The 25863-nt window shown below is 46.2% G+C and overlaps 1 protein-coding gene across 1 annotated transcript in view; it reads right to left on the reverse strand.

Moving 5' to 3' along the window:
• Positions 1-7710: 7710 nt before the first annotated feature.
• CENPI (centromere protein I) overlaps positions 7711-25863 on the reverse strand; it is a 30100-nt gene continuing 11947 nt past the window's right edge. The window contains exons 6-20 of the mRNA XM_056858984.1: positions 24165-24211; positions 23659-23748; positions 22173-22301; positions 20429-20593; positions 18527-18647; positions 18010-18101; positions 17063-17180; positions 16912-16976; positions 16025-16116; positions 15772-15907; positions 14727-14851; positions 12699-12747; positions 10967-11200; positions 8975-9016; positions 7711-7845 (exon numbers count right to left, since the gene is read on the reverse strand). Of these exons, the coding sequence (XP_056714962.1) occupies positions 7711-7845; positions 8975-9016; positions 10967-11200; positions 12699-12747; positions 14727-14851; positions 15772-15907; positions 16025-16116; positions 16912-16976; positions 17063-17180; positions 18010-18101; positions 18527-18647; positions 20429-20593; positions 22173-22301; positions 23659-23748; positions 24165-24211 (1640 nt within the window). The remainder of the gene's footprint in view (positions 7846-8974; positions 9017-10966; positions 11201-12698; positions 12748-14726; positions 14852-15771; positions 15908-16024; positions 16117-16911; positions 16977-17062; positions 17181-18009; positions 18102-18526; positions 18648-20428; positions 20594-22172; positions 22302-23658; positions 23749-24164; positions 24212-25863) is intronic.

Raw genomic sequence — 25863 nt, forward strand, 5'->3', positions numbered from 1 at the left:
TTTTGACGCTCGCTCAAAGCTGCTTTTTAAAATCCGCTCTTTAAAATGACTATTCACGGTCCCCATGCAAGAGGAGAAAATCAAATTCCACACACACACACCCCACTCTCCTTCTCCTTCATTTGCACAGCTATTCGCAATGTTTGTTTGCATAGCTAAGCCGGGGCTGTGATTCTTCATGCTTCCTTCAGTAAATGCTTCGATGCGGGGGTGGAGCAAATACAAAAGGCCGCATAAAGGGGCCGTTAAGAAATGCGAAGCAGGTATGCACCAGCTTCGCAGTGATGGCTGGAATGACAGTTCAGCATGAAGAAATAAAAAAATACGCGGGGCATTTCAGCCTGGAATGTGCTGCTAATTACCAAGCATAAATGGCCCTGGACTTGATGGACCTTGGTCTGATCCAGTATGGCCTTTCTTATGTTCTTGTAACTGTACAGTCCTATGCAGAGTTACTGTAATCTAAGCCCACTGATATCAGTGGGCTTGGTGGTGGTAGAAAGTGCTGTCAAGTCACAGCTGACTTATGGCGACCCCGTAGGGTTTTCAAGGCAAGAGACATCCGGAGATGGTTTGTCATTGCCTGCCTCCATGTGGACTGAGAGAGTTCTGAGAGAACTGTGACTGGCCCAAGGCCACCCAGCAGGCTTCATGTGGAGGAGTGGGGAATAGAACCGGGTTCTCCAAATTAGAGTCCGCTGCTGTTAACCACTACACCACACTAGCTCTCAATGGGCTTAGACTGGAATAATTGTGTTTAGAATTATCAGTCACTTCATCTAGCCAGTTAAAAAAAAATAATATTGTTCTTTCTTAAGTCCTTTCAAACCTTACCTACTTATTACAAATTTTAAAAAGCTGCAGTCAGGCAACAGCCATCTTGGAAGAAGCATCCCCTCGGTGCTTGCTGCACTCACTATACACACATCACCTGAAAGCCAAGTATGCTCTCTCTTTCATGTGTTCATATACCCATGTGCAGCTTTAAACAAATGAAAGCTCAGTCATGTAAGGTTTCTGTAATCGTCACTCTAGTACACATGGAAACAGCATCTTGTTGCCAGTCTAGCCACTCCTAGATACATTATTTGTATTCCCACGACAGTAGGGAGAACACATTCTGCAGCACCGCAAAATGGGTGCCATGGAGAACCATTTGGAGTCCAAGGACAGAGTACAACAGCCCGCCCTCCTTCCAGCATGCACCCCCCAATTCAGCATGTATGGAAGAAACAGGACATTAGCACTCAAAATCCCCACTGTACAGGGGACTGAGCCCAGCTCTAATCTGGAGAACCAGGTTTGATTTCTCCACTCCTCCACATGAGCGGTGGACGCTAATCTGGTGAACCGTGTTGGTTTCCCCCCTCCTACACATGAAGCCAGCTGGGTGACCTTGGGCTAGTCACAGCTGTCTTAGAGCTCTCTCAGCCCCACCTACCTCACAGGGTGTCTGTTGTGGGGAGGGGAAAGGAAGGTGATTGTAAGCCGATTTGATTCTTCCTTAAGTGGTAGAGAAAGTCAGCATATAAAAACCAACTCTTGTTCTTCTTCCCAATCTTGCCTATACCACAGGGTGCCACTGACAAGCGGTGTTGTTGCTGGAGGAACACTCCAAGACGGACCGACACATGAAGCTGCCTAATTCCCAGTGAGGCTCTTGTTCCATTCAGCTCTATCCCAGCTGGTAGTGTTGTATTCTTAGGCAGAGAAAGACCTCGCTCAATACCTGTTTTTCAGTGGTGGCTAGGATTGACAGCCAGCATGGCGTAGTGGTTAAGAGTGGCGGACTCTAATCTGGAGAATGGGGTTCAATTCCCCACTCCTCCACATGAAGCCAGCTGGGTGACCTTGGGCTAGTCAGTTTTCTGAACCCTCTCAGCCCCACCCCACAGGTGCCTGTTGTGGGGGGAGAGGAAGGGAAGAAGATTGTAAGCAGGTTTGATTCTCCTTAAAAGGTAGAGGAAGTTGGCATATAAAAACCAACTCTTCTTCTTCTCTGGGAGGCAGACCCTCCCACTAGGACTGAAAAAAGCACCAGCGACACCACCACAACTGGGAAGGCCTGGTCTCCACCTTTTCCATCACCTTTTCCATCACACAACTCCTCTTTTAATAAAACTCAGAAAAACAAAACACACGAAACCACCATTAAAACAACACTTACCAACCTGGGTTGTAAGCCACTCTAAGCCACAAAATCGGATATCCTATCTATTAAAAGAAACAGCTAAAATCCTCTTCTCAGTTACAGCATCCCTTAACCTATAACGTCCCACAACTACTTTCCACAAATTGGGTTTTCTTATGGGGAGGAGAGTAGGCAGAAGGTTGGGATGATGCTGAATCCCTTGGTAGAATCGGTTTATCCACTCCAAACCACACAAATAAATAGTTTAAGGTTTTTGTGTTAAGGCTTACTACTTGAGTCTGCCTTGTGCGCCTTCAGAGTCTACCCATGAACCGGCTAATTTCATCCGTTTACAAGTGCTAAAAGCAGGCAACGGAATCTGGCCTATACCTGTCATTTAAAGAATGCATGCAAAGAGTACACAAACTGAAAAACTGTAGCAGATGCCAACAGCTGGGCTCAAACCACTCTTTTTAATCTTGGTGCACAGCTTAGCAGGCTGTCTTCTAGCTTGAAAAGCTTTGTGGGACCATTTCCAAGGGAATTTTAGAAGAATGCCACTTGCGTGCCAACACCAACGAGCCCTTGCTAGGTAGGCAGAACAAACGAGTATACGAAGATGTGGGAGGGAAGCATACACCAAAGCAGAACCTTTAGGGAAACACGGACAGGAGGAGGCTATTTTATCTGCTCTGACCTGCCACCAAGACAAGAAACACAGCCCACTTTGTTCTTTTCTGGCTGTAAACATGTTTATGATTTTCTGTACCCACCCTTAGCCCCCAGCATTCATCAGTAGGATGAGGATCATAGGTGGGCTGATAAAAAATTTCAGTCAGACACAGAACATCCTGAAAAAGTATACCAAGTGACCTGGCATAGGAAAATGAAGCTGTCCCCTCATGGAGGGAACGGCACGGTCAGTGCACAAACCCTTCAGGATCAGAGCAGGTATTAAACAAAGGAAAATTTGTCAGGATTTCTGAGCTTACCTCCCTCCTTCATAATACTAGAATGCGGGATCACCTGCGAAATCTGGGTGAGAGATTTAAAACAGATAAAAGGAAGTATTTCTTCACACAACACATGTAGAACACCCTGCCCCAGGAGCCATCTTGGAAGGCTTTAAGAGGGGAGTGGACTTGTTCACGGAGGAGAGGGCTATTCATGGCTACTAGTAAAAATGGATACTAGTCATGATGCATACCTATTATCTCCCAGATCAGATGAGCATGCCTATGATATTAGGTGCTGTGAAACACAGGCAGGATAATGCTGCTGCGGTCGTTTTGCTTGTGGGTTTCCTAAAGGCACCTGGTTGGCCACTGTGTGAACAGACTGCTGGACTTGATGGGCCTTGATCTGATCCAGCATGGCCTTTCTTATGTACTTATGAGCAGGCAATTGGATCAAAATTCTTTCATCCCCAGCCCCAAGGTTGCATAGAAAAGCTTTGCCTTCAAGTCACCCTGAAATGCCTTGGACTCTCGTAGGGGACATCATACATTACATTGTAAAAGTTTGTTGCATTGCTGACCCTCTTGAAAACTGCCTTAAGGTTATGGCGTCAAGCTGTCACTCAATCTAGTCAAACTCCATCGTCCTGGAGGACAAAACTGGGATGTGACTGAGTGAGGTGCTTACAATTAGGAGATTCTGATGTGCTCTCACACAAGTGTGCAGATACACTTGAGAAAACAGAAGTAGATGTAAGCTTAGCTAAGTAAGTCAGGAAGTCATGTCTTGCGTTCAGCATCACCATGCAGTTCTCTGGAAAGAAACAGGGCAACTTTTCAGATGCTGTAACCAACTTCTCATGGTTTTACTTCCAAGGGGCTGGGAATGAATCCATTCTCAGGGACAGAGGTGACTACCCCAGATCTGGCATGAGCAATTAACAGCGGAAGCAGCATTTAGAATCAAGATTTTGACAAGGCCAGAAAGGCTGTTTCTCCTGGCTGGGGTGGCAGCACCAACATCTGACAAGAGTCCCTAATTAGGCTTGATAGGTTGCAGCTCCCCAACCATGCATGCATCTTCAAAATGCACTATAATGAAGGAGTCATGAGGTTCCTGCAGTCCTCCCTTGGCCTTTTCTCTATTCACCTCCGCAGCCCTCCTGGCAGGATTCCTCTTTGGCTCGCAGCAGGTGGGAGAGAAGACAGGATAAAAGGATCAGGTGAGAAATGGATGAAAGGTCCCTCACAGTTACTTCGCCCCCTGCTATCATCAGGGAATTGAAGGTATGCACACATTTTTGAGCTGCCAGCTGGGAATGGTCTCTTCAGCTGAGCAACTAAGGCCTACATCTCACAAAACCACAGAAGAAGCAATAAAGTCAGTTTCTGGGGCACACAGCAAGTAGGGATTCACATGATACAAAGAAAGCAGGACTCATCCATGCAAACCCCTCCCCCTGCTCACAGAAAGCTAGCATGTCAGGGAAAAGGGTAGCCCCATACATACAAGCTTTCTGCATGCAGGGATTTGTTTTATCAGGTGAGCCCCTACCTGCAGTCACACAGTTCAGATCAAGGTTTACTAACTCACCTTCTGTTTTGCCTGGCATGCCACGAATGCCCAGAGAACCTGCGCATTGCACAAGAAGTCCTTACAGAGCTGATAGCTCAAAGTGACTTAGAAAAGTCAAACAGGCACACGGGCTGCTGAGGCAGGAAACAAAACCCTACAGCCAAGCCACAAAGAACCATAGCCATCTGATCTGGGGGAGCATTCAAGTAGTGGGGCTTGAACGATTTCCCTTCTGTACTAGTTACAAGCAATTAGGAGACCTCAGCAAGCCACCCACTAGCAACCATCCCTTTTGGTACTTTGGTTTTCCAAGTGGCTCCAGCTGCACCCCCTTTCAAATCCTCAGCTCCTGATTTATTCATGGCATTAGGAATGCAAAACACAAGCACGAGGAAGTAGGCCAACATGAGAAGCAAGAGAACTGGAATGCACAGCAGTTCATTCCTTCCAGCAGGGAAAAGGAGCCCCCACCCCTGAAATGATTAACTCCTTTAACATCGAGGGAGCACATTGGAAAGGTAAGTGCAAACTAGAGGTAAAGCTCCCCAATAATTTAAAGTAAGATGACAGTGAAGCACCCTTTTCCTTCCCACAAAAATACTAATTAGCAGATGGGGAGAAGTTTGGCTTAATTCTGCCTGGAGGCATTTACACTTCCAGATGTATTATTGACACCTTGAACACAGGAAAAACCATCCTATAAGGCAGGGGTCCCCAATCTTTTTGAGCCTGCAGACATATTTGGAATTCTGGCACGGTACGGTGGGCGCAACAGAACGGCTGCAACAGGAGGTGGAGCAAGCCACAAAGTGATTGCCACAGCTTAACTTCAGCAACAGTGTAGATTGTGCTGTGGTGGCAGCTGCTGCCAAAGCAATATTTTAAAAAATCCGCACAGCCAGTGAAATAGCCAATAGTCAAACAGAAGCCTTGCCAGGCAAAAGCCCCACCCACTTCCTAAAAACACTTGGCAGCGCCAGAAAACATGTTGGCGGGCACCATGGCGCCCACCGGCCCCATGTTGGGGACCCCTGTTATAAGGGAAGGAGGAGTCCGACCCTACATCCACTGCTGCTTCACATCCTCTACAAAACCTGCCACAACAATAGGAAATACGCAACAGCAACGTTCGCTGGTATCCTCAGCCCCGTATCTTAGCCGCTACCTCCGAAATGACAGCCGTTTCAGGATCTAGTTATGCAATGACAAACTGGCCGATATATGGAGTAGCATCACTACACTATAAAAGCCTTCATGCTTTCCAGCAACAGAACGCGGTTTTGAAATGAACAGCTGCTGGTGCCTTTCCTGATTGCAGTATAATGAACCCCCCAAATTAAACACTAGGAGACGAGGAACGTTAACAAAAACAGCATCTGCGCACGGTTTCCAGCGATGCTCACTGGGCTGTCAGCGATTATGTGTGGGTGAAAGCTCAAGCTTTGATTATAGTGGTTCATGGTCCTCATCGATCCAGAACAGGCTGAAGCTTACCTTACGGCTTTGCTCAACTTTGCTGCTCCCTCTTGCCAAAATCCCAATCCAGGTGCCAAGGAAGACCAGAACATGCCATGTGCAATAATCCAAACCAACAGGCTGAGCAAATGTGACCATCAGAGGAAAGATAATGTTTCATTACTTTATTTTGAACCATCTATTGGAAATTAATAGAAATCAGAAAAAAGGAGGGAGGCAAGGTATGACAACATCCAGGAAAGGAGGGCGGGAAGAGAACATGGAGGGCAAGAGGGAGACAAACACTCCACTTCGACGAGTGCTGGGATCTTTGCAACACTGCCAGCAGTTTGAAGCATCTCCATCATGATAACTGAAAGCACATTTTTAACAGAAAGACAGTATTCTCTGCAATGTGAATTCTCTAGCAGACACCAGTTTTGTCCCTTTTGCATGTGCACAGTTCTGCAAAAACCACAGTACAGAAGACTCAGCTTCACAGAAAAATGGCAACATAAATATAAGAACAGGGTTCATTTAGGCAGCTGTAAATTTGAGACTGGAGCCCCATTCCTGTGTTTGATACCTGCCAGCCTGATCAGCGGACTGCTTCAGCCGTCACTGATGGCTACGGCAAATGAGGACCAGCACAAGCTATGAAATCCTCGTGGCCATTTCCGTCACTTACTACAGGGATGTTGCAGGAGCAGGAAATGCAACCGCATCAAGCCAAGGGTAGGAAAAGACAATGTCAGCACACAATTTCCAGTACCAGATTTCCAAGCCTTGTTCTTCAGCAGAAGAAGGAAATATGGTTCTTTCCAACAGTAACAAGGAAGGGTTCTGCAGGGGCCACGATAAGAAACAAACTGATAAGAAGGCTTTCCTCAGATCCCATTGCCAATCACACCCTGAAAGGAAAAGCTAGTTGGGAATAGATTAAAAGACACACAAAGAGAGAAGTAATCAGGTTTTGCAGGTATACTTTGCAGAGTATAACACACACACAAAAACTGCAATTCACCTCATCTGTCCAGTACAAAAGCAAGAGAACACATAAATTACTAAGTACACCGTGTTCTATAAATATCTGCTATACATTTATATACATAGCTATAAGCACAGAAGAAAAATGTCAGCCATCTTGACAGCCCCAGGGGGCTTTGTGACATCAATCAAGCGTGCATTTCAGCACTACTAAGGTGTTCCAGCTGGCCACCATGCCAGCCATGTTAGTGAGGTCAAACAGTTTCTCAACCCTGAGAATTCTTATGAATCTGCTGGCTTCCCCCTCACCCCTGTCTCAGTTCATTACTGAAAACCTTTTTCTTTCTCCCCCTTTGGGGAAAGAGAAAATCAGCGGTCATTGGACTGCCACGGCTTCCATCTTAAGTGCGAATGTTTTCATGTAGCCATTTCCCAGGAGATGGAAGGCTCAGCTTTGCCAGAACCTCTAAGACAGCCAGTCCGGCAACTACTGCTCTCCTATCCTCAGGTAGTTGATTAGGATGCCAGTACCTCTTCTCCAAAATAGTCCAATAGCATCCCATATTTGAGCTTGGGCAGCCATAAGCGTCTGTAAGAAAAACCAGTCAAGCAACCGTTCGCTCGCTCGTTTGTGTCTGCGAGGACTGGGAAGGGCGGTGAATGCTACTTTTGATGAAGAGTTTCAGGCCGTGTAATTCTTGGGCGTAGAGATATTCCTGGTACCACTCCCATCTCCTCCCCTGCAGATAAAAAAAAAATCAGTTGTATCATATACAGCACCTGAACTAAGCCCATCTACATTGCAAGGGTCTCAGTGCGCCCACTGAATTAGACTGCAGCACAAACCCGTCCGGGGGTGGGGTGGGGGGAGGAGGAGGAAGAAGAGTTGGTTTTTATATGCCGATTTTCTCTACCACTTAAGGGAGAATCAAACTGGCTTACAATCACCTTCCCTTCCCCACAACAGACACCCTGTGAGATAGGTGGGACTGAGAGAGCTCTAATAGAGCTGTGACTAGCCCAAGGTCACCCAGCTGGCTTCTTGTGTAGGAGTGGGGAAACAAATCCAGTTCACCAGATTAGCCTCCACCGTTCACGTGGAGGAGTGGAGAGTCAAACCTGGTTCTCCAGATCAGAGTCCACCGCTCCAAACCAGCGCTCTTAAGCACTACACCACACTGGCTCCTTTCCATGAGCTGCACTTAACCACTTCAATTGGTATTTAACAAGGTGCTTCTCTTTCTAGTGGAGGAAAGTTTGTACAAAGACAGCTCACACCTTCCACGAGTAACTGTGAAAAAGAACTCTTATCGCTACCGTGAAAAAGAAGGGAGGAGGGGAGCGCTGGGACTGCGAAGCTAGGGAGAAGCCCCGACACAAAGCTTTTACTGCAGGTTGGCAACATGCCCCCGCAAAGCATGCCAGCGTGCCAACTGGCTGACTTTGAAAGTTTACCATTCTAATCGATACTGGAAACCAAGCAGCAGGGACTTAATTAGGATTCTCTAGCAGCCAAGGGAATGACTGCATTTGTCTCAAGGCTGCGTTTGCCGGCCAAGAATGTCAGAAGTCTGGGCCAGTGGAGCCTGAACTTACGGCAGGCTGAATATCCCCCACCCCCAACAGTGCAGCACCAGCTGTTCTCCGTTACAGAGTTCTCTTAAGGAGAACACATGCTGTGGATGCTTCTCAGCAGGAGGGCACAGAGAAGATGCAGGTTCTTCGCCATCACAGCTGAACAACTCTGCCCTCTTCACACGCCATCACTCTTTTCGGGGACGCTAAGTTTCTCTCTTCTGGACGCAACAGGCTTCTTGACAAGCTAGCTCTGACTGAAAGTTAGCTTCCTTCCCGAGGAGGCTATTTTACCTGAATTAATTGGAAGTTTGGGGTTCTGTCTTCTGGTTCTGCCTGGAGTGGGAAGAATAATGAGCTGTTAGAAAGGAGGTTCTTCAAAGCCTTATCAAGATTGAATTTTGACCAAAGCCAGCAATTCAACAGATACATTAGAACTGGACGCTGGAAGTTAGGCTAGCTGGAGCTAGCATATCCCTACTGAAGTATCAAATCCCTTTGTGGACACCACTAAATGAAGCATTCTGGATTCTTATGGGGGGAAAACAGAGGGTTTCCTGTGTCTCAGAGGCACTGTGAAGACTGACTGATGTGATTGAGATTTTTTTTCCCCTAGCACCCCCACTCCCACCTACCCAAAACTAACATTTTGTGTCTGTGGTTGAATTAACTTGTGCTTTCAGAAACATAATTCAGTTCACTTTCGGCTCAACGTGTAAATTCATAGAAAAGAAACTAAGCCAGCAATGTGACCTGAGGAAAAATGGTTGACAGCCCTTTGGCAGTCTGCTATGCTTTTGCTGCAGGACAGCACCCTCTGGTGAACCGAGCTGCAAAATTCTAGCCTAGTATGTTTGCCAAAGGCAATCATCAAAAAAGGGTACAGCCTACAGGTGAGCCCTCCAGGACCAGAACATGTCTGCTTGCCACTGCAGCAACTCACATCACTGTCAGGTCCAGTTTCTTTGGGGGCTCCTGTGCCTTTAAAAGCCCCCAAAAGAAAGTGCTTCCCCTGGGTGCAATTTTTTCCTTCTATGCAATGTTTGGAGGTACAACCGCCCCCCTGGGATCTAGGCCTGGCATTCTTGATGTGGGCTTAAGTGCTATTTCATTTGCTGGGCAGTATTTCAGCAGCTGGATTCGCTGGTAAGAGATAACAATTTTACAAAAACTGGGTCAGAAATAAACCAAAGGCAGAAATTCTTGAACTGTACGCAGCAAACCCAAAGGGAAAAGGAGTGCATTATAGTGGCAATGAGACTGAACTATAAATCAGAAATCCCTGGTGTGAATCTCAGTTCTGCCACAAATTCACTAAGTGATCTCAGGACAAGCCGTTCTCTAACATTCTATTCCCTCCTACACTATACACAATTTCAGGAAGCCCACCCTGAGGCAGGGGCTCAAACACTGAAATATAAAAGGACATGAATAAGAAGAGTAGGTTTTTATATGCTGACATTCTCTACCACTTAAGAATCAAACTGGCTTACAATCCCCTTCCCCCTCCCCACAAGACACCCTGTGAGGTAAGTGGGGCTGAGAGCGTGTGACTAGCCCAAGGTCACCCAGCTGGCTTCTTGTGTAGGAGCGGGGAAACAAATCCAGTTCATCAGATTAGCCTCCATCGCTCATGTGGAAGTGGGGAATCAAACCCAGTTCTCCAGATCAGAGTCCACTGCTCCAAACCACCGCTCTTAACCATTGCACAACGCCTTTGAGTAGCATAGTATTTAAAAAATACCTTTGGGGTTACATGCTTGGAAAACCAGAAAGGGAAGTGGTTAAAGGCCATCCTCCTACAGCCATGAAGCTCCCTTGGACGACCTTGGGCCAATAACTTTCTCAGCCTAACCGACCTCACAGAGTTGGGAAGGTAAAATGGAGGTGGAAGAGCCATGTATGCCACCCCCTGAACACCTTAGTGGAAGAAGAATAGTTTGTTTTATATGCCGACTTTCTCTACCACTTAAGGGAGAATCAAACTGGCTTACAATCATCTTCCCTTCCCCACAACAGACACCCTGTGAGATAGGTGGGACTGAGAGAGCTCTAATAGAGCTGTGACTAGCCCAAGGTCACCCAGCTGGCTTTTTGTGTAGGAGTGGGGAAACAAATCCAGTTCACCAGATTAGCCTCCGCCGCTTATGTGGAGGAGTGGGGGAATCAAACCCAGTTCTCCAGTTCAGAGCCCACCATTCAAACCACTGCTCTTAACCACTATACCACGCTGGGTCTCTGGAAGGGCAAATAAAAATCAAGCAAATAGATAATGCTTCTCCTTACCTCCTGTAGAAAGAGCATAGCATAGCCCGTCAGGGCAGGGTGATACACAATGTTGAAGCTCTTCCTGTATCCTTTCACTCTGGTCCTCTGCAGCACTTCTGGGTCCATGCGAATACCCTGAGGGTGGAAGTCCTTCTGGAACACGTTCGAGGTCCACAGACACCCAACCATGGCCGTAATGTACTGGTTGTACGCTTTGCAAGTCTGGCTGCTGAACTCGAACTGTAACACTGTCTGATAGGACATGGCAAAACAGGATCTCATAAGCATTTCAGCCATGTCAGCTTCCTTTCATCCCTGGCTAGCTTAGTATTGCGCCAACACGGCCCTGCTATTTGCAGAATAGTGCAGCAGACCTCTGCATTGTCAAGCTTGCAGTAAGAGGCCAAGAAAGGGGAGCGGTGGATGAAGGTGAGCACGTTACGTCTGCACCTCAACCAGATACAGAAGCCTCTAAAACAAGTTCAATCACCAATCAGGATTAGAGAGGTGGAAGGGCCGTGGCTCAGTGGTAGAGCATCTGCTTGGCATGCAGAAGGTCCCAAGATCAATCCCTGGCATCTCCAGTTGAAAGGACCAGGCAAGTAGCCGATGTGAAAGACCTCTGCCTGAGACCCTGGAGAGCTGCTGCCGGACTGAGTAGACAATACTGACTTTGATGGGCCAAGGGTCTGATTCAGTATAAGGCAGCTTCATGTGTTCATGTGATCCTAACAACCCACAGGGGGCTCCTTCCCAGCAGCTCATCATCAGGTTGACACACAGCACCATCAGCTTTGCAGAGGTGCCTCCGTGTTGTCTGAGATGTGCATGGGGGCTCCTTAGGTTGCTTGCTGTTGATGAGAGCAACGAAACTGCTGGGAGAGGACAACATGAAGCTGGCAGCCAACCCCTAATATTATTTGTTCTCCCAACACACCAGAGCAGGGGTGGGGAACCTTTTTCCTGCCAAGGGACATTTGCACATTTATAATATCATTCGGGGGCCATACCAGGTGTAGATCTCCCGGTGTTGGGGGGAGAGGCTAGGGTTGCCAGGTCTCCGGCCACCACCTGGAGGTTGGCAACCCCAGGGGAGGCCACGCAGAGAAGTCCTGGAGGGCTCCTCCGGTCCTCCCCCCCCCCAGACTCCTGTGGTACTTTGGTTCAATTAAGAATAAAAGCAGACTTTTTTGGTTTGCCATCAAGTCATAGATGACTCATTGCAACCCCACAGGGTTTTGAAGGCAAGAGGCAAACAGAGGTGGTTTGCAATGGTCTGCCTCTGCATAGCGACTCTGGTATTCTTTAGCGACTCTGGTAATCCTTGGTGGTCTCCCATCTAAATACTAATCAAGGCTCATCCTGTTTAGCTTCTGAGATCTGGCGAGATCAGGCTAGCCTGGGGCTATCCAGATCAGAGTGGAACACAGATATGCAGCGCAAAATTGGATCTAAAAATGAAGTTTTTAGGAAGGCAAAATAAGACTGTTAGGCAACTCCAAACATAAACCAGTGAGGGTGGGGTGGGGGAAATAAATATTTGGGACTCTGAAGATAATGAAGCAGCCCCTTTACAGAGGGTGAGAATGTTTGAGAACATGACACACACGAAAATAATGTTTGAAAGATAGGCAGTGAAAAATCCACTGCTGAAAAGAAAGATTCTGGTCTCTACTGACAGACAGGAAACAATAGACATCTTTGCTCCAGTTCTAACATAGGGCATGAAGCGTCTCCTGACTTGTCGTACCTTTTTAGCCTGTTGATTTTGTTTTGCAGTTATCAAGTTGGTTCGGTACCTGAAGTGAGAATGAAAGAAGAAAGAGAATATCAGGTATGTTCTGAACTACAAAGCAGTGTGTGCTCAGACCAGTCATGGCTCTCCTAGAGTTGGCAGCTCTCTCTCACTCGTCTCCTGTTCTCAGAGTTATAAAGGGACCCCAAAGCAGCATCTATCTTCCCCCGTATTCTTTGGTATAATTCCTTACATTAACATTTAGAAAATCCCCATGTTTTCCTTCTCTGCTTTCTGGCAAAGCAGACCACAGGAGCTATGCAAGACAGCCCCAATCCTCCGATAGCAAATGTGCTATATTCTCTTTGGAATAAAAAGTGCATCAGCAGGAGTTCAAGAGGGTGACTTTTCACAACTCAGAAGCAGCTGTTGCTCAGGAGAAGGATGGCAGCACTTGAGAGAGTGCTTATTTTAGTCTGCAATTGTGCCTGAGCTCAAGGAGGCTGCCGCAACACAGGAGCCGTATGCATCTTGGACAGAGGTGGAACATGACCTTGAGCAGTGGCGGCAGCAGCCTCTCAGCCTTTAACTACAGAAAACGGAAGTCACCAGAAGTAATGGATCTCGACAGATGCTCAGCATAATAAAGCACTAGTTTCAGTGGATCTCTCAGAGTGCTCCTTTCCACATTACGGTAATTAGTTGCAGCTTCCTCAGAGAGAAAGCCACACAAAGCCCTATGCCAGCTGTCAGCAATTGGCGGTTTCTCCTATCAGATGCAATCACTAGAACCAACCAACTTTGCCAGGAAGAACAGCATTCCATTACATAACAGGCCCTGCAGAGAACTGACTACTGTTTGTAATCAAAACTGACCTCTAAGAGCTTAGACCTCTGTTGGCTACTGATGAGCAGAGCCACCCCAACTACAAACCATCAACAGAGCCTCTGGGCTAGACAGCCTGTTACTCCAGAAGCTCAAACGATTTGTAAGAATTCCCCCAGTGCAATACAGTGTTTATACTGTTGAAGAATTGAGCTTTAATGGCCAGGGATGCTTAACAGCCCAAATGGGAAACTCACAGTGCAAGAACTTTCTTCTCACCTCTATTACTCTTACCCTCATTGCATTTTTAATTTCTACATCAAGAATAATCCAATAAAAATTGTATAGTTATCCTGTTGGCCAAATTTAGCTCAAATCCCAGATTCATGTCTCAGTGATTTGGCTACAGCCCTTTGCCCCATGTGTGTCTGTGTGTGCATGCAGACAGGTTTAAAAGGAGTTCTCCTGTTTCCATGGTGCAAAGTAATGAATTTCCCAGCTTCTCAGAATTGCTCCCATGAGTTACTTTCTAACACAGATGCTCTGTTTTAAAATGAATACTTATAGCACTCTGGCATCAGTTTTCACTAGGCATTTACAGCGAGGAAGAGAAATCTGAATTCAAATTCTGAATCAGCAGTTCATGTAATGGTAAAAGTCCTCCTATGTGCGTGACTGGGAGAAATGCTTCCTCTAGCAAACAGAAATAACTCTGGACTAACATAACAAACCAAGGATCGTGGCTACAGGCACCCCCATTTCTACCTAGGCAAAGGGAATCCAGAGAATCAAAACACCATGAAAACCAGAGATTGCCTTGTCAGCCAGCAAGGGAAGGGGGGGTAAGAGGATGTTCCACCTGCAGACCTCAATTTGTAAACGGTGATTGATCTGGGAGGGTCAGAGAGAAATTCCCCTCAGCCCAGGATTCCACACTAGATCTGTAACTTAACATTGACCTCACCACAACAAATAGGCTATGTTCTGTACATGCATCAGTAGAAGCATGATCCCTTCCCAGAGGAACAAAACGCAAAGGGGGGGGGGGAAAGACTAGATGCTGCAGATTAGCGGCAGGGGAGGCTAAACTAACACTAGGTAATCCTGAAGAGGTCAAACAATTGTAATCCAGATGAGGCTTTGAAGGAAGAAAAAACAATATTCCCAGCACAAGGAGCATCAGGACAGAAAAGGGAACTGTCCCTTCTTTCCAATACCTGTACATAATGTAGCAGAGATGGTCCAGATTGACAGAATCCATGCTAAGCAGTGCTGTATAGAAGATTCCAGCTGGAGGCATCACAATCAAGGGGAAGTTATATGCCAGATACACGTCACTCACCTGTAAACAGGAAATACCATCAGATAAGCTTTTGGGTTCAGCACTCAGTCCTGAGAACCACAGCTACACAGGGGGGCTCATTTTTCTTTAGCCCCTGGTTAAAACTGGGTCCCGGAGTTCACTACTGTACTATGTCAATGGGCAATGTAAGATAAACTTGGCATTTCTCTTCTGCCTGTTCTGTGGCAGATTGGAGAAGAATTCTGCAGACACCTTGGAAGCCAGATATTCCCTAGCTACTACCCCAAGAATATATGAAGAGGGTGTAGGGAAAACTAAGGGAATGTCAGCAAGAAGTTCAACTGATAGAATATACTTTTGAAGACTTCCATATCTTAAAAAAGAGGGGGTGGTCTCTGCTATTCCAAGACCCCCCCCTCAGTCCCACATTTATTTGTATTTCAGCTAAAGTCTCAGAGCCTTTATAAGAAGAAGAAGAGTTGGTTTTTATATGCCAACTTTCTCTACCACTTAAGGAAGAATCAAACTGGCTTACAATCACCTTCCCTTCCCCTCCCCACAACCGACACCCTGTGAGGTAGGTGGGGCTGAGAGAGCTCTAAGGGAGCTGTGACTAGCCTAAGGTCACCCAGCTAGCTTCATGTGGAGGAGTGGGGAAACCAACCCGGTTCACCAGATTTAAGCAGAGGCTGAACAAGCACTTGTCAGGGATGCTCTAGGGTGATCCTGCATTGAGCAGGGGGTTGGACTAGATGGCCTGTATGGCCCGTTCCAACTCTGTGATTCTAAGATTAGCGTCCGCTGCTCACGTGGAGGAGTTGGGAATCAAACCCAGTTCTCCAGATTAGACTCCACAGCTCCAAACCACCGCTCTTAACCACTACCCCACGCTGGCCTTCTGCCAAGGACAGTGGACCTAGACATACAGAACCACCTTGCAGCATGAACAGCTTACATACTATCTCATAGAAATCCAGGATGAAGTGCATCAAGAAAGCGGAGTTGTTCTCCAAATGCAGGGCGACAGTCGAGATCCAGCCAACAAAATGGATGAGATCTGCCACGGAGCTAACCAAGTCAGAAAGGGTGGTGTTCCTGCGGTAGGGAAAGACACAGACAGACGTTAGTAGGAGAGGCCTGTATTGATACTGAGTATAACAGGTCTACCAGGGTGCCGGGGGGAGGAATCAACTTACAAAAGAATCAACTTACAAGAGATGTGACTTGGTTGCTGTGCCAGTCTGCCAGATGTGCCAATTCAGCCAGTTCAGTAACAGCTCCCTCAGGCTTTCAAGAACACTACACTATGGAAAGAGAGAGAAACGAAACGACCCATGGGTCAGCTTTTTTTTTTGCAGACCTGGCGAAGATGTCACTGTTTATATCATTAAGATGGCATCAAGAAGCTAGGGAAGAGTTTCTCCAAGCCCAGGATAGCAGCTGAGACAGCTATATGAACTCTACAGGGTACTTCATTAGACTGCAGTAGCAGCATAAGCCTCAGGAGGTAAAAGATAAAAAGATGACAGTCGTGGGAAACCTGAATTCCTTAATTCTGGCATAGTACAGCATATAAAATGTTGCCTATTTTATACAAACACAAAGAATTCCAATTAAGAGAGACGAAGCAACTGCGCTCCCTTTTTATGATCCTGCCAAGGCAAATAAGAGGATTTGTATATGCAATTTCCATGTCTCTAGCTGTGCACATAGTAAAAAGTAGACACTTCAAGTGATATTACTCTCTGTGCTCCACTTTTCAGACAGCATAAGGCAGGTTCGCCCACAAACAGCCAATTTACACACAGGAAAAGAAACCCATCTGTGAGTGTGATGTGCTTTGCAGTCTTTTTTAGCAATTCCCCACAACACATACCATGTTGTTTTGCACAAAGAGCAACCAGCAATCTAATACTGTTGCCCCCAGTGATCACTGGACTCTTCAGTATCTCGGGCAAGCATCTCTCTGAGCCATGAAGACCTTTGCACACATCTCCCCCCCCCCACCACCACATTCCAACTCCCAATGGACTGGGGATAAAATGGGGTGCCTTGTATGTGCCACATCACAGTCTCACTGGCTCCTCTCCCTCCATTACCTTAAAATAAAGGGACGATGTGAAAAAGAGCTGTGCCAGGGGCTTGAAGAGATAAGACTTCATTTCTGAAAAGAAGGACAAAAGAAACCGTGACTGTGAAGCAAGGCTGTCTAAACCGCAAAGAAAATCAGGATTAGCCCACGTCACATACCTGAGAAAGTGCTGAGAGGGATCCAGCTCACCAGCTGCAGGACCTGTGACCGACAGGAGCAGCCGTCCCAGAACGGGAGGCTCCTGTACAAGAATTCCTCGCAGGAGGAGAAGCCCTCCTGAAAGAGCAGAGTTGAGACTGTCAAGAGGTTTCTTGTAAGCCAGCCTCCTTTCGTGCCCCCACCCTCACACCACTTTCCCAGAGCTAAGATGACAGATGAGGTTTTGTGGCTCTCATTAAGCAACAGGATGAGTGGCAGCTCCATCAGGGCTGCTGCATATGCCGTGCTAAAGAGAGGCAAGGTTTTCGCCAGGGATTGGCAAGAGTTCCTAACCACCCAAGAGGTCACGTACTGAACCGATATTTCCAAAGTAAGCCCTGCAACAATAAAGACATTTGATGCCCAAGTTGGTAGCAATTTGCTACCATTCAATAGCACCCCTAACTATTTTCCCCTGTGGTGGTCTGCTGCACACGGCACTAAGTGGTAGGGCTGGCCCTGGGTTAAGCTGATCTTGAATAGCTTCTCCTGAGCCTGGGAGTGACACTTGAAAAGCAAGCCTACAAAACAGGGTTATTTTATTTCAATAATATGGATTATCAGAAAGTTCACTGTTTAGCCAAGGCCTGGAGAAGATACAGGGAAACTGGAAGAAGAAAACATTGAAACTCTCATCTTTGGTTGCTGGAAGCTCTACCCAAGACCCCTTCCCCCAAGACCCAAGTCTCCATTAGATGCCATATATACATTTCAACAGCTGGTCTTAAATCACATAGGATATCGTTTAAAAGGGAGCAGACAATGCGTAATGCTATATTTTTCTGTGGCATACTCATTATTGCTGGCCTTTGACAGAGAGCTTAGCTTACAAAGGGTGCTGATGGTAATAAAAGGTCCAAATACCACTCCACAAGGAGTGACAGTGAAATATACTTATGAGCATCACCTGCAAAAAACACTCTGCTTCCAAGATTTTCCTCAAGAAGTCCTTGAATTCCAGTTCAAACTGCTGGTTCTCAACTTTATGCCAAGGGCATTCTGAATCATAAGAAGAAATAAATAATGCTCAAATACCTTCTTTACAAATACTCCTTCCCCATTTCATTTACAAAAATTATTCTGCTGCCAAGAAGCTTGAACAAAACCTGGGCCCAGTTCTCAGAGATGGTAAGTCCATGTCCTGGCTGAGCCACAGACATTGGGGGCTCACATGACTGAATTCTTTCCTGTGGGACAGGAGGGGAAGATACCTACTTGTTGCATAATAGGGAGAAGGCTAAGCTAAAACCTCCAAGATGCCAGTTTTCTATGTGGAAGATTTTTCCCCCTATAGAGAAGCATTCCATCACGTTAGCCCTGTGCGAACACAGTGATCTCTCTCAGGAAAAGTCTCAAGCGTAGTTCCATCTTGGCAACAGAGGCACCTGTCCATAGACACATAGTCGAACAATCAGTTTCTGTACCTTCTCTGAGCGTCTGGCCCATCCAGTAGTACATCCTTCGATAGACAGAGTCATCAGAAACACAGTTAACGTAGTGGAGCAAAAGAGGGTTTGCCAGCACGGAGCCTATCCGGGAAGGAAGCTGCAACAGACACCGGGAAAACAAGCTGGTCAGAAAGACACATACGTGGCTGCTCCCGGAGAGCCAGCGTTACTGCATGTCTCTGTACCTCAACAAAGGAGCAATACGAGAGATTGTGGTTAGTGTCCTTTTGTTTGTATTTATGTTAGTGTGAGATTATATTTGTTTTGAAATTTGATGTCAGCTGCTTTGGGCCCCATTAAACAGAAGAGTGGGATACAAATATTTTGAATAAGTAAATAACAGGTTGGGACAATGCTTGTGTGTACAAGGCCAAGGTTTGACTAAAAGGACAAAGGCTGAAACACACCACTTCAAAAGCATACCTACTCACCAGATTTTTATTTATATAGAATGACAAAGCGGACATGTTCTGACAGAATGATTTTGCACAAGTACTGTAGAGTATATATTAGTGTATAGTATATAGGGTATAGTATATAGGGTATAGGGTATAGTATATAGGGTATAGTATATAGGGTATAGTATATAGGGTATAGTATATAGGGTATAGTGTTGTACAACAGGAATCTGGTAACCTTCCTGTTTCCAGGAGAACCCAACTGCTTCAGATAATTTCATTCAGCATGGCCAGCATACAAACTCAGAAATATCTTGAACTATCTCAAATCAGAGAAGTCCCCAAACTAATCCCCTGCAATTAAAAGCATAAAGATAACTACTATTTCACCAAAATACACAACAACTGGTTTCTGAATAAATTTGGAGTGAAACCTCCCTATGGGATCTATGACACACTCAAATGACTCTGAAGTTATTTGTTAAGAGTGCCCTGTCCTCATTGGGTAGTGAAATCAGATACCGTATATACTCGCGTATAAGCCGAGTTTTCCAGCCGAAAAAAAGGCTGAGAAAACCCAACTTGGCTTATACGCGGGTCGGTAGGTGGAGGGCGACGCCACCTGCCCGCGCGCCTTCTCTGCAGGCCAGGAGCGGCCCGCGGGGCCCCCTGGGTGCAGGGAGGGGGCCGCCACCACCTGCCCGCGGCCTTCTCTGCAGGTGGGAGGCGCAGATCTGTTCCCCCCCCCCCGCCTGGCTTCATGGAAGCCCCGTGAAGCCGGGCGGGGGTCTTTAAACAGATCTGTGCCTCCCACCAGGTGGGAGGCACAGATCTGTTTAAAGAGCCCCCTGCGTGCCTTCACGGGGCTTCCCTGAAGGTGCGTGGGGGGCTCTTTAAACAGATCTGCGCCTCCCAGCTGGGAGGCTGGGAGGCCCCGCGGGCCGCTCCTGGCCCGCAGGGAAGGCGACCAGGCAAGCGGCGGCGGCCCGGTAAGGTAAGCCTGCGGGGTGGGGGGAAGGGCCTCCTTTCCCACCCTCGGCTTATACGCGGGTGCCTAATTTCCCCCCATTTTTGGGGTGAAATTAGGCACCTCGGCTTATACTCGGGTCGGCTTATACCCGAGTATATACGGTACTTTTGTGCCATGTTATCATTTGTCATTCTATCAGAACCAGCAAACTATGGTTTGCTGCAAACCGGAAAATATGTAACTTGACCACACAGAGAGAAAAGGGGAGTGAGCAAGCACAAGGACCCCGCTGGTTTGTTTATGCAGTGGCAAACTACTGTTTTCCCAAATATAATTTCACATATCTTAAATGTTACATGGGAATCACTGACAAATATTTTTGATCATTTTACAAATAGGCCCTAGCTGAGTCATAAAAACAAAGAGATTTTTAAAAGCATAACTGGGGCTCAACGCACTGTTCTAATTTAATTGTGTTTACCCCTTGAAGATTTGTTTTGGATCACTTACTTCTAAACAGTGGATGTTTTCCAGAAGCTGGGGGAATGTCTGCAGCTGCTCCACGGGGAAGGTATCACCGTGGCCAATGAGATCAATAGGGCCGGTCCTTTGGTTCGCAGGCAAACAGTTGGAGTGGGAACTGCATGCAGGCACGACCAACTTGGTATTCCATTTCTGTAGAGAAAAGAGGAAGAGGCCAAAAGTAAGCCTTCCACAGCTACACCGGCAAGATTGTGCCTGCTCTACTTTGCAAGGAGGATCAGATATTGGATTGGGTCCAGTGGAAGAGTTCACGGAAAGGGCTGATGGAGTGACTCTTTCCCCGTCTTCCCTAAGCCGCCCAGGAGTCCTCTTTGAGGACTTGGAGACAAGCAAAATGCTAAACAGGATGGGGTATTGCAGCAATGGGTGGGAATTGGGTAAAATTGCCAGCTCTCATCCATCTGAGGCTTGCATCAATGGAGAAAAGTAGTTTTACCTTATTTCCCTGTTGTTGCTATAGCACCCCATCCTGTGGCACATTTTTCCTGTGAGGCTCTCCCACTCCTCAGAGGAGTTTCAGGACACATGGCAGGATGTTTGGGCAAGGCAGGGAAAGGTCTGCTCTGCTAACTGTTTCTACGTTTCCACCCCCATTCAACAGAATCTATTAGCATCACCTCACTCCAATCCCATTGCCATACTTTCCCACTCCTTTTCTAAAGAAGCTGTATCACAACTACGCAAACTTTTAAAAACAGTTCTTAGAGCTTTGTAATGTGTATTCCCTGGCAGAAGATTTGCAGAGTTTATATTTTGTCCTAGGGGTGTGTGTGTCTAAATAAGTAAAATGCAAACAAGAGTCCAGAGCAATTATCCCCGACTGATCCCAATGCTATAATTCAAAGCTAAGCAGGTGTGGATTTGATCAGTGAGGGGATAAAAAGACTCCATTGTAGGCTTCTCTGAGGTTTTCTACAAAGAATATAAGAAAGAGGTTTTCACAAGTTTACTACCTATCAGGACATGTTTTCAACACTCCACCAAAAGAATCCCCATCTATAGCAGTAATTTTTAAGGATATACTAGCATTTTTTGAGGCATCAGTTGTACTGGGCCTCACTATCACCTACACAATAGGAAGTGTCCCTCAAATATCTTTGAGCACGTGTCACTCTGAACTCCACTAAGCAGCCTTGGATAATTGTCCAAGGAATTCCAGGGTATCCAGGAGCACTTTGAAAATATGCCAAATAAGAATTCCTCCATCCATGGTAACTGTGGTGCTTTCTCCAGTTCAGCATCAAACTTGTCATCTCTTTTGCTCTCAGTCTGACCGCACACAGCTAGACGCACAACTTCTTTACATACTGTTAAATAGAGTGGAGATGTGCAAAAACCAAAAAGGGACAGAAGACTAGAACACTGGAGACAGAAACTCTGTACCCATTTAGCAAATAAAACATGCAAAACCAGTAAGACGTCCATGAGAGAAGGATAAACTGGGGGGCGGGAACAGAAGCATACACAGAACTAAATAAAAACCTGCCCCAAAGAGACAAGCGAGGATGGGAGGAGGTATGAACATCTGTCTCACATACTATTACTGGTGCTAAAACATAAGACAAGTAGTTTTAATAGGAAGTACTGGAAAGAGTGCAGACCAGACACAGTTTCTTGCTTTGTATCTGATATTGACTGTAAACAGGACATGAAGATTGGCAGATGCAGCCATAATCCAATAAATGGACTCAAGCAATCACCAGCAACTCACCCTCTTCCGGGACTGGGGACAAGCTGTGTCTATTAGATTTGGCGGGGATGCAAGTGGTGCCCCATGGAGTCGCCGCTTTATGTTGCCGATGGCCATTTTCCACAGGTTCTCCGAGTTCTTGAATTGCACCTAAAAAAACCCAAAAAGTGATAGAGGGTACCTTTACCCAAATGGGAGCTCCACTCTATAGTTTTTTCCTATCGTAACAGCAGGAGCCGCCAATGGACCCAGTGAGTGGGTTAACAGGACTTCCCATACATGGTTTGCAATGATTAAGATCTGGCGTCAGGCTGTAAGAATGCCCAGCAGAAAGGTGTGAGGAACAGTTGACCCACTCCAGTGCCTCTACTATGCACCACCACTTGCAGATTCCTGGTTTCATATCTAGCCGGAGTGGAAGAACGCCTGATGCTGCTCTAATTCACCCATGCAGCATCTCTACTATCACCACACCTTTTTGGCCCAGCAGTAACAAAGGCCACACCTGTCTGAGATAACAAAGGTGCACATAAAAAGGTTCACATGAGAGGATACACATTATGTAGAAGATTGCATGTTTGCCCTTTTCAAATAGAAGGAGGAGGAAGAGTTGGTTTTTATATGCCGACTTCCTCTACCACTTAAGAATCAAACTAGCTTACAATCACCTTCCCTTCCCCACAACAGGAACCCTATGAGGTAGGTGAGGGTGAGGAAGTGTGACTAGCCCAAGGTCACCCAGCTGGCTTCATGAGTAGGAATCCTTGGCAACATGGCCAGTCTGCATGTATGCTGGTTTAGTATAAGGAGCAATAAACGCTGGTGAACATCGATGCGTGCCATTTGATTTCAATGGTTTTAATTTGATCTGGACACATCCTCCTGGTAGGACCCCAGCTAGTCAACTTTTTAGATGCCTGGAGTTGGTTTTGTCTTATAATTCCTCAACTACGCCACTCTGTCTCATTCTAAGGATTCCAATTTGAATTCAGTTTTTCTTGTTTTTTTTAAAAAAAACCTCAGACTTTACTCAACCTACTGCAACAGAAAGCACTACCTGAATTTATTCACTTTGGGCACTTTTTAACTTCCCTCGGAACAGAGGAATGACTTAAAGTTTAAAGTATTCAGAGGCCACAAAGGAGGTATCTGGAGCAGCATGTAACATTAGCAAGCACCTGCTCAGCACAGACCAAGCAACTCTCAAACTAACTTATAATATGAGCCTCCTATATAAGCAGCCAATCATCCACACCTTCCTAAGGCTAACTCAAAACACAATTTTACAATCATATTTTAGGTAGATATTGCAATAATTAGATGACAACCTTGATTTTTTTTAAAAAAAATTGTTAATCTATAATATGCAAAAAAAAAAAAAATGCATATTGACAGCTACAAGCACCTAAGGTACACAAACACATTTCTTCCTACAGAAAAACAATCTAGCCATTGCTGAATTCTGATGCAGATCAAAAACCTTACCCCCAACTATCCCGTTCCTCACCTTTGTGTTTGTGGGCAAAGTCACAGAGACCATCTCAGGACAGAAGTTCTTGTACAACGATAGCAGAGCCTGCAGAGGTGGTTCTGCTCCCTGGTTGGAAACAGGAGAAGAATAAGATGTTGTACCCGGATCATGCCAAAACAGAACAGTCAACAAACTTCCTGAAAAACCACTTCATTTGGTGCTACAGATCTCTCTAAGTAGTACCCCACAGTGACCTCTCCAGAGGGAAACAACAGCATTACTTGCAAAAAAATTAAAAAAGAGGAGCAGCACTGAGATGAAAACTTGAGAGGCATCTCACTTCATCTCTTGCCTATATATATGCTGTACATTGCTACCTATGCAATGAAGGTGACACAATGTCTTAGGTGAATTCAGCCACTGGACAGCAACTAGACCAAGCTTCATGCCACACAAAAGTAGACAAAACTGGCCAGTAACACGGGTTGATCACAGGAATTATTAAAAGACCGTCCTCTCAAAATAAGTTTCAAGTCACTCACAATCTTGGCCTGCAGGTCTAGGAGTCTTCTCACACGAAAAGGCTTCACTGGGGAAGAAAAGAAAACCAGTGACCTTCTGCAGGCAGACTGGTAAAGAGAACTACAATACAAGGTAAAGCAGCAGATCAAACATAGGGATAACATGTGGAAGTAGGGCCACATTCTTTTGCCCTCTGTGTCACTGCGCCAAGCTGAAACAGCTAAACTAGGGGTGTCAAACATAAGACCTGCTGGCCTTGAGAGTTCTTATCTGGCCTGCGAGCCAGCCGAGGCAGCCACCCCCCACACACTTTCGATCTGGGCTGGCGAGGCATGGCCCGGCCAAGTAACATTTATATCTGTCCCTCGTAACAATTGAGTTTGACACCCCTGAGCTAAACACTCCTCAAAACTCATCTTTTCCATGAAGCACAACCCCTTATTTAGAAAACATCCATAATGCCTATCCAGACCTTTTGGAGGCGACTCACAACAATTAAACCAAACCAAGCAGACAATAAAAACATGGCAAATAATACCAATATAAACATAACAACACACAGGAATTTAAAAAACCATGCCAATAAAAGCCAGAGCATAAAAAACACATAACGGAGCAGTCTAAAACAATGTTGATGAAACAGTACTTTGGCTAGAAGCAGACCATAAAAGTAAAAAAAAAAAAAGGGGGGGGGAAATGGAATACCATAGTTTGAAGGCTGGGTAGAAAGAAATTTTTGTACTGGTGCCCAAAGTAAAGTAGGCACCAGGCGAGCCTCAAGGGGGAGAGAATTCCAAAGGTTCTCACCCCTTGAATAAACCAGAGCTCTTCAAAGTAGCCATTGAGTCAATGACTCAGGAATCTGGTTAGTGCCGTAAAGTCTAGCTATTTATTTATTTAATTTATATCCCACCCTCTATCCCGGTCAAGGCCGGGTAACACCACCAACACACACAGAAATACGATAAAAACATTCAAATCCATACAATATTAATTTTTAAAGCCAACCATTTTCAGTTAAAATCAGTTTAAAAACAAAACAGATGGTGCTCAGATTTGGCTCACAGGATCTTGGCCAACTCGGAAAGGGCAGCCAGGCTCCCCCACTTGAATGGCAAGAAGGTGTGTGTGGGGGGAGACAGGGAGGCGAGCTCTGATGGAAAACCGCTGCTGCCCTCAACCACAGACCTGGTGGAACATCTCAGTCATACAGGCCCTGCGGAACTGGGTAAGGTCCCGCAGTGCCCTGGTCTCATCTGAGAGAGAGTTCCACTAGGCCAGGGCCAAAAAAGCCCTGGCACTGGTTGAGGACAGCCGGACACTTCTCGAGCCAGGGATCACCAAGCTTTTGATCCAAGTACTCTTCCCACCCTGTCTATCGGGGGTGTGGGGGACGATGACAACACAGAAAATGGTGAAAGTGAGGATTTTGAAGCTGCACTAGGCCAATAGGCAGGAAAAAAAGCAAGAGCTCCAATATAACTGTGTGTGAGGGTCTCTGTCTTTGTGTCTCTGCTTTCCATCACCTGCGGTGTTATCAGTGAACTCGTAAAAGCAGTTCACACCTTCTGGTCTCAGGCGCCAGGCCTGATGGCCCATGTATCTTCCCCCCCGCTGTTCTTCCTGCCAGTACTCCCTCAGGCCGGTGCGGCCTTGGAAGTGTGATAGCCGCACCAGACTTCCTGGGATCCGTCTGATGTTTTGTATTATGCCAAGCTT

Source organism: Euleptes europaea, chromosome 13 (assembly GCF_029931775.1).
Source record: "Euleptes europaea isolate rEulEur1 chromosome 13, rEulEur1.hap1, whole genome shotgun sequence".
NCBI lineage: Eukaryota > Metazoa > Chordata > Lepidosauria > Squamata > Sphaerodactylidae > Euleptes > Euleptes europaea.